General features: G+C 14.3%; 3 protein-coding genes across 3 annotated transcripts, besides 19 other annotated features; all 3 read right to left on the bottom strand. All coding sequences in view use genetic code 6, as the record gives it.

Moving 5' to 3' along the window:
• Positions 1-329: part of a microsatellite that runs on past the window's edge.
• Positions 330-506: 177 nt separating this feature from the next.
• On the bottom strand, positions 507-829 carry IMG5_132040 (hypothetical protein; the record flags this gene model as incomplete). Its single annotated transcript, XM_004031978.1, has 1 exon — positions 507-829. A coding segment is annotated over one exon (323 nt), but the record flags the coding sequence as incomplete, so codon positions are not given.
• A 470-nt stretch (positions 830-1299) lies between these two features.
• Positions 1300-1387: a microsatellite.
• Positions 1388-1488: 101 nt separating this feature from the next.
• Positions 1489-1563: a microsatellite.
• A 776-nt stretch (positions 1564-2339) lies between these two features.
• Positions 2340-2402: a microsatellite.
• Positions 2403-3753: 1351 nt separating this feature from the next.
• IMG5_132030 (phosphofructokinase family protein, putative) lies at positions 3754-4062 on the bottom strand (the record flags this gene model as incomplete). The annotated part of the gene is made up of 2 exons (XM_004031977.1): positions 3754-3971; positions 4038-4062. The coding sequence occupies 2 exons, from the start codon at positions 4060-4062 to the stop codon at positions 3754-3756; spliced, it is 243 nt and encodes an 80-aa protein (XP_004032025.1).
• A 152-nt stretch (positions 4063-4214) lies between these two features.
• Positions 4215-4862, bottom strand: IMG5_132020 (phosphofructokinase family protein, putative; the record flags this gene model as incomplete). Its single annotated transcript, XM_004031976.1, has 2 exons — positions 4215-4287; positions 4345-4862. 2 exons carry the CDS (start codon positions 4860-4862, stop codon positions 4215-4217), a joined length of 591 nt encoding a protein of 196 aa, XP_004032024.1.
• A 33-nt stretch (positions 4863-4895) lies between these two features.
• Positions 4896-4946: a microsatellite.
• Positions 4947-5639: 693 nt separating this feature from the next.
• Positions 5640-5692: a microsatellite.
• Positions 5659-5800: a microsatellite.
• Positions 5715-5779: a microsatellite.
• Positions 5719-5760: a microsatellite.
• A 184-nt stretch (positions 5801-5984) lies between the features above and the next one.
• Positions 5985-6014: a microsatellite.
• A 3-nt stretch (positions 6015-6017) lies between these two features.
• Positions 6018-6047: a microsatellite.
• Positions 6048-6056: 9 nt separating this feature from the next.
• Positions 6057-6113: a microsatellite.
• Positions 6057-6145: a microsatellite.
• Positions 6065-6131: a microsatellite.
• Positions 6140-6173: a microsatellite.
• A 1-nt stretch (position 6174) lies between these two features.
• Positions 6175-6216: a microsatellite.
• Positions 6217-6920: 704 nt separating this feature from the next.
• Positions 6921-6995: a microsatellite.
• A 609-nt stretch (positions 6996-7604) lies between these two features.
• Positions 7605-7649: a microsatellite.
• Positions 7650-8788: 1139 nt separating this feature from the next.
• Positions 8789-8823: a microsatellite.
• Positions 8824-8997: the final 174 nt, after the last annotated feature.

Below are 8997 nucleotides of genomic sequence, written 5' to 3'. Positions count from 1 at the left end.
TTTAAAAACATGTATCACAATCAGTCGCATTAGAACAAGTTGCACATTTAGCTAAGCAAGCTGTACATTATCTATTCACCGTATTTCCCCATTTACCTGAAGGACAGGTTATTACACATGAATTTCCATCTAAAAAATGCGTCGATAGACATGTTTAGCATGTAGTAGCGTTACAAGTAGAACATCCACTAGATATAGTAGAGCATTCAATACAAGCTAATGTGTAATTCAAATTATCATAGCTATGAGCAGGGCATTCACAAGCAGGTGCAACCCTATTCCCAAAACATGTATCACAATCAGTCGCATTAGAACAAGTTGCACATTTACTATTACAATCTTTACAAATTACTGATGATTTATCTACATATTTTCTTTTTGGGCATGAAGTAACGCATTAAGAATCATTTTAAAAATATCCAATTTTGCATTAATCACAAGAAATTCCATCAGTACATTTATAGCATCCTGCAATACAATTTTAACAATTATCTATATTTAAATACTAGCCTCTCAAACAAGAACTGCAAGAAGTACCGTCATTACATTTAGCACATTAAGGCATACATTCAAAAACATAAATAGTAAATTCAGTAATTCCAAAAGATCTTATATTCGATTCCATACCAGTTTTAAAATTGCTAGTAATTTGAATATCAATGCTTTATTAATTAGTTTTAAAATCGATATTCGCTTATTAATATTCTTCATTTAGATCATTTTTTCCACATGTATTTGTAGAAGCAACATTTTTATATAATTTTGTAAAAATAACTCCATTTATTTAAATAGACAAAAAATCCACACCAGGATTCCAGGAATCAATCATTATATATAAAAAGCTAATTGACAAACTATATATAGGTTTTCTGTATTTATCATTAAAATGTATAATACAATTATTTCCACATTATTAAAATCCTCCTATAATAGTTTTTAAACCACATTAATAAACAATTTCTGATCCTATTGAATTATAAACATTAAAATCACAATCAAAAACATCATCAGTAGAAAAAATTTATGACATAAAACATTAACGAATTAGAGTTTTTGTTTAAAAATTAAGAATTTATAATAAAGTTAATATTATTATAATAAATTTAAAAATATTGTTAATTTTAAAATAATCCATTATTTTTTTTATATATGATTTAAATAAGTTTTTAATTATTATTTTAATAAAATAATTAGTCAAAATATAAATAATATTTTAAAAATAGAAAAAAATATATGTAAACAAAACAAAACAAAACAAAAATATTAATAATTAATAAAAAAAATTTCATAGTATATTTATAATTTATATAAAAAAATATTATTATTATTAATTTGATAAGAAAAAAAATTATATATAAAATTAAAAAAGAAATTTATTTTATTAATTAAATATTTAGATAAAATAAAAAAAAAATATATATATATAAAAACAATAATAATAATATATATAAAAATAATTTTTTAATAATAAATAAATTATTTAAGTCTATATAAATTATAAATATAAATATAAATATAAATATAAATATAATTATAAATATAAATATAAATATAATATAAATACATATTTATTTATTATTTTTTTTCCTGAAATAAAATAATATTTAGAACTCATTTATAAAATTTTACATATTTTATTTTTCATTTTAATATATATATAATAATAATAATTTCTTTTTGCTTTTATTTATGTATATTGTATACAATTTTTTTATATTATTTATTATATATTATATCAAAAATGTTAGATAAAGAAAAATATTTTTTTTTAATTATACATTTTATTTTTTTTACTTAAATAATTTAAAAATATATATTTTTTTACATAAGTAATGTACAATAAAATATACAACATTGTAAAAATAATATAATAATTTTTTTTTTTACATTGTCACAATACAATATAAGTTTTATTTGTTATTAATAATAAATAAATTTGTTATATTTTAAAGAAAGATATAAAATAATAAAAGCAATTTAAATAAATAAAAAAATAAATATATTGTATTAAAAATTATATTTATTATTTATTCATAAATTATTATTTTCTTTTTTTAATTATTTAAAAATTTCAATATTCATTTCTAATATAATTTTTTTTCTCTTATAAAATAATATAAAAGATATTTTATTATTTGTTTATATATAAAAAAAAAATTAAATAAAAAAATTAATTATTAAAATTATTTTTTTAAGATTAAGTTTTAAAATAAAATTACATATAAAAAAAAATACAATGAACAATAATATTTTTTTTTTACAAAAAAATTAAAATAAAATAAACTTACATTTATAATTTGTTTAAATAAAAATATAAAAAAAAATTATTATAAACATAATTTATTTTTAATATAAATATTTTTTTTTTTTTAAATATTAAAATAGATTTTTTATTTTAAATAATTATTTTTTATATCAGAATTATAAGGATTTATATTTATGATAGTGATATAATTTATTAATTATTTTTTGTAATTTTTTTTATTTTAAATTAAAAAAATAAAACTAATAATTTATATACTTTTTTTAATATAATTTTTTATGAAAAATTTATAAGTTAAATATATATAATATTAATATAATAATTTTTTTTTAAAAATGTAAATATTTATAAAGATTATAAATAATTATAATAAATAATAGTATATATTTTTAGAATCGCAAGCATATAATTTTTTACTTTGATTAATAACTTATAAAAATTTATCAAAAAATTATAGGCTTTTTATTTTAATACATGCAATTTAAAAATAAATTTAATTATGGAAATTGAAATTTTCAAAAATTAAATACTACTTTCTCATTCTTTTAAAAAATATAAAACTTAAAAAATATGAAGAAAATTAAACTAATCTCAAAAAATTTTAAAGTTCAATAAATTAGCAAAGTAAATAAAAAATTAAAAAATATATATATATATAATTTATATATTTTTAATTCAAAATAAACATTTATTCATGGAATAGATTTAATTCTTATAATTAAGATTTCATATGAATTTAAAATTATTAATTATTTTGAAATTGAATATTTAATAAATATTTTAATTATATTAGTTTTTTGGAAAGAAAAAAAGAAATTTTCTATTATAAATATTAAATAAACAAATAATATAGTAAAATAAGTTTATCATTTTAATAAGGATGGCTTATACATATTTTTATCTTTCTCTTTTTATATTAATATAATACTCACATTTATTTAAGAATTTACTATTTATATATATTATGATATTATTAGATTTCAAGAGGCAAATATCTAAATTTTATCTTAAATTAGTTACAAAACACATTTTTTTAAGTCTAAATAACTTTTTCAATTTTGTTGTACTGCAATAATATTTTGAGTTCGAGTAAATGATAATTTTAGTTTAAATGACTTGTACAATTATTTATAAAAATTTAAAATCATTAAATTTTTTAACAAAAATGAATTAAATTAGTTAAAATTTTTAAAAATTCGAATTATATAAAATTAAAAAAAAGTAATATTTTTATTTTAAATATGAAAAATTTTATGTAATATTTATAAAAAAAAATTGATAAAATCTATTTATATTCAAATAATTTTTTTATTCTCCAAATAATTTATAGGCCTTCAGATAAATTTAGGATAAAATAATCCAAAATATTTGGTATAACTTATTTAAATTTTTATTTATATTAAATTTTTTAATATTTTGTTTGTTTATAACTAAATATGTTTTTTTTTTTAATTCTTATAAATAAATACTATCATTAAATTATTAAATCTTCAGTACCTAAATAAAGGTTAACTAGTAGAAGCAAGCAACTTTTACCAATCACCGTTACTACTTGTTATTCTGTTTCTAACGTTACCGATTAACATATTTTCTAATGGTATATAACAAAATATTTTTCTTTTTTTAGTTTATTCTATTATGGGCATGCCCTATTTAAAATCCAGTAAATACAGCTATTAAACCATGTACAGAATTTTAACTAATTGCACTATTTTTATTAATTAATTTATAATAAACAGTTATTTATTTTAAAATAAAAGAAAAAAATATAAACATGCAAAGGTTAACATAATAAGCATTAGCTTTAATATCCTTATTAATCACAATAGCTCTATATTTCAGAAAGTAAAAACTTTCATATATCAAATGAACTTCATCAACATCCAAAAAAGATTTATCTTTTTTTAAATTAAAAATAAGCTAAATAAAAAATATATGTTTACTTATTCCTTCAAAAAAAACTGTATATCAGAGTCCTTTTTTTTAACATATTAGTTAACATATTTTAAGCACTTTCAAAAATTCTTTAAGATTTATAAAAAAAAAATGTCAATACTAAATAAATATTAATATTTTAATACTTTAATTGCACTATTATAGCCAAAAGATTCATCTGAAAAAGGAATATCATTATCTACAATTCTTGGAATATTACAAATTGCAATATTTAGTTTTCTTTTTCTAACTTCATAATATAATTCTAATATATGCGGTAAACAAACTTCCTTTATTTAAAAATAATTTTTTATTTTACGATAAATAAATGTACTTCTATAGCAAATGACATACAATTAATTAATCCTTCAATTATTTTGTCTTTATTAAATCCTGTTCTGGATGTACCCAAAAATGTCCCTCCTTTATGATGAACAAAATTAATTACTTCAGGTGATAATTTTATATATTCTTCCTTATAAATGCCTTTAAATCGATATTTAGCCCCATATATTTAATTAACTTTATAATTATAATTTAAATGTTAAACTATTTCTCTTATAACTACATTTAAACCAGGAGAAAAACTATCTTATGTTACTATTAAGGCTCTAATTTATTATGGATCGAAATAATTGTGCAAACGAGGGCTGCTCTTAACCATTTTTTTGAATTTTATATTAATTAACTTGGTCCATAATCATAATTTTCTTATTTTATTTGTTAATATAAATTTTTTAATTTATTTTTTACATAAAATAAAGAATTTGCATTAATAAAAGTTTTATTATATGTATTTTAAATAAAATAAATTAATATATCTTTAAAATATTGAAATTAATAATAAATATATTTTATATATAATAATATAATTTTTATTTTTATTTTTAATAAATATAAAATTAATTAAGAACTTTTTTTATTTCACAAATAGCATTATCAAGAAATCTTATTTCTTAAATTATAGTTTTCTAATTAATTTGGATAAATTTTAATTCTATTAAAATCTTTTATTTAAATCTGTAGTTATTAAAAGTTTATTACCATTTTTTTACCTTTATAAGTACTTTTGTTTAATTTAATTAATTCTTAAATTTTTTGTGATAATATTTCTAAATATTCTTCATTAGATTATATTTTTCTGGTTATTCATAGTTTTATTATTAAAAAAAAGGGATTATTAACTTTCTTTAATTACTTGACAAAATTATCTAAATTTAGATTTTATTTAAAAAAAAAATGAATTAACTCCAAAAGCAACACTAAAATAAGACTTTATTTAAAATTATTTTAATCTATACAAATATTTAATATAAGTATTAAAAAATTTAGTAAAATTTGTATAAAATAAAATTAATTATAATCAATTATTTTTTATATAATTGATTATTTTAAAAAAATCTTTAAATAAATAAAATAATAATATTTTATACATAATTTGTAATAAAAAAAAAATAATGTAAAAAAAAAACTATAAAAAATAATAATAATAAATTGAAAAATCAAGATAATTTATTATTAAAAAATAAATTAAAAATAAAAAAAAAATATATTAAAAATAATTTATAAATAATAAAAAAAAAATATATATTATTAAAAAATTTAATATTAATGTAAATATAAAAATAATAAATATGATAAATATATTTATATTTAATATATTTTATATATTATTATAAATATTTTTTTTTTTAATAATTATTTTAATAAAATTCATAATTAAAAATAAATTTTTTTATTATTAAAAATAAAATAAAATATGTTTAAAATATTAGATAAAAGAAAAAAATAAATAAATAAATAAATAAATAAATAATTATATTTATATATTTATTTATTTATTTATTTAACTAATTAGTTTTTTAATTTATTATATATATAATTTTTTTTTTTTATTCATTTATAATATAATTTTATTTCTTATTTTTATTATTTAAAAAATATATATTATATTTATATTTTATATTTATTATTTGTTTATAAATAATAAAGATATTTATATATAATAAAAATTTATAACTTTATTTTAATATAAAAATATCAATATAAAAAATGTTCATTCTCTATATTTTTTTTTATAAATATTCATAATCTAATTTTCTATATTATAAATATTAAATAATTATTCTTTTATCCATATCTATTATCCATAAAATTTTCCTTATATTAATTATTATATTAATTTTTATTAAATAAATGCAGAAGTAATTTAATAAATAAAAATATATCAAAAAATATTGCTATTAAATAAAAAGGCAACCAATTATTATATATTTTATTGAATTATTTTTAAATATTAATATAATTTTAGTAATAACAAATTATTGCTATTAAAATTAAAAAGAAACAAGACAAAAGTTTTAATATTTTATATTTTTTTTATAAAAACTTTCTAGTAAAATATTGAATTAATTAATAATTAATAATATCAATATATTAGCAAATATTTTTTATATAAACTTTAAATCATTAAATATAATAGAATTAGCAGTAATAAGTATTATATATTTTAAATATTATAAAGTTATTCTAAAAGTTCTCCTTAAATACTAATTAAAACAAATAAATATTTAAATTAACTCATGTAAACCTATAATTGTCATAAATCTACTTTAATATGAAAATATACTAAGTTCATTTACTTAATTATCATTATAAATTTTATTATTTTTTTAAAATAAAAAATTAATTTATTTATTAATTACATTTGTTTTAAGTTTAAATTATTATTATTATTATTATTATTATTATTATCATTATTATTATTATTATTACTATTATTATTACTATTTATTATACATTAGTTCTTCTTTTTAATCTAATGTATTAAAATATATTTTATTTTATTTGCTGTTTTATTCATTTATTATATTTTAATCTAATTAGCTTTATAGATTTACTAACTGATTCAAATGTAATTAATGTTTTTTTCTTTTAATCTAAACATTATTTTAGGTTTTAGCCAAATAATTTTTTTCATTTTAATTTTTATACTAATCGATTTAAGTTTATATACCATTTTCTTTTTTATTTTATTATATTCCAATTTAAATTTATTATTTACGAGATAAATTACTAATCTTAATTTTAATAAAATTTTCTATATTATCTTATTATATTATTTATTTATCTTCTTTTTATTAAAATTGATATGTTTATCTATTAATAAGCTTAGAATTTCTTTTTATTAATGGATTAGGTTCTATTGTTTATTATTTATTCGTATGTTATTATTCTGATTATTACTATTATAGGTTCTAAGAACCTAATATATTATTTGATTATGCATCATTATCATTTTTTATTGCAATATTTTAATATTATAATTCATTAAAATCAAAGATTTTATTTGTTTATTACTCTTAAAAAACTCTTTGTTCTATTTTAATTCAGCTTAAGTATCTATAAAAATTAATTAAAAAAAATATATTATATAAAAAAAATTATATTAGTTGTTATAAATTATCTATTTATTATTATTTATCAAATTATTTTTCATTTTTTTGATATAAATATTAAATTAAATAAAAACTAACTTAAATATACAAATCAATAAAAATTTATTTTGATTTTATAAATAATATTTTTTTTAAATACTTTATTTTTAATTTGGAGTTTTCTCAATATATTAATTTTCAATTTTTATAATTTATTCATCATTTTTACAAATATTAGCTAATAATTTTTTATTTATTTCATATATATTATCATTTTTAAAAATAATATCTTTAATTTAATTTCTTTTTATCATACTTTAATCCATTTACGACTCTTGAATTTTATCAATTTATTATAAATATATAAATGAAATAATATAAATTATAGTAGTGATAACTAAAGTCCACACAGAAGCATACAAATACCAATCTTTTGAATTAATTTTTTTTTTAAATATTCCGTTTATGTCATTAACAAGAGTTTACTTTCCTTGGGTTTAGCATTAACATATAAATTAAGTAGTTTTATTTAAATCATTTCTATCATATAAAAGTAAGCAATCTTAAGTAATCCATTTGTCTTAAATATTTTATATGCAAAAATAATCATCAACGTTATCTACTGCTTAAGGTAAATTGTAAACATTTTATAAAGGAATATTAATTGGTGTTTATTATTAATTTGAAAGAAATGTTATTGTCTTTTAATTTATGATAAAATGATGATTATTAGGGTAAGGGAAATTATTATCATATTTAATTATAGAAGAAGGATATTCTAAATAATTTACCTAGTATGTTAGACTTTCTTAGTTTTAGTCTATATTTATACCATCTTTTTATACATCTGAAATTGATGTCAAATAATTTTCTTTTAAAATTTTAAATGTTATTTTTTGTGAAGTAATTATATTTAAAACATTTATAGGATTTTCATTTGTAATTTAAATCATATTCAAATTTTACGATATTATTTACATTATTTATATGTATTACATATCTAATAATTAGTTTTAATTAAGATTAAATGAATCTCTATCAACTTATTGAATATTTTAAATTATTTATGCTTACAATATAAGAACTTGTATTTATTAAAAATAATTAGCATATGATGTTGTGTCAGAAATTACTATTTTCTTATTAATAAGTGTTTATTAATCAATTATTATTTATTAAGCATTATTAATAAATTGCTGAATTTTATCAAATCCTAATTTTGGTGCGATTTAATTGAGAAAGTTATTATATATTGAATTTAATGTTATTTGTGTCTATAAAAAATAGTTGAAAGAGTTAGTTTATTAATAAAAATAGGTTTATAAATTCTAAATCTCATTTAAAATATTAATATATATTTTT

Source organism: Ichthyophthirius multifiliis, assembly GCF_000220395.1.
Source record: "Ichthyophthirius multifiliis unplaced genomic scaffold scaff_1120509251031, whole genome shotgun sequence".
Classification (NCBI taxonomy): Eukaryota; Ciliophora; class Oligohymenophorea; order Hymenostomatida; genus Ichthyophthirius; species Ichthyophthirius multifiliis.
This window is presented reverse-complemented; position numbering and strand designations above follow the sequence as displayed.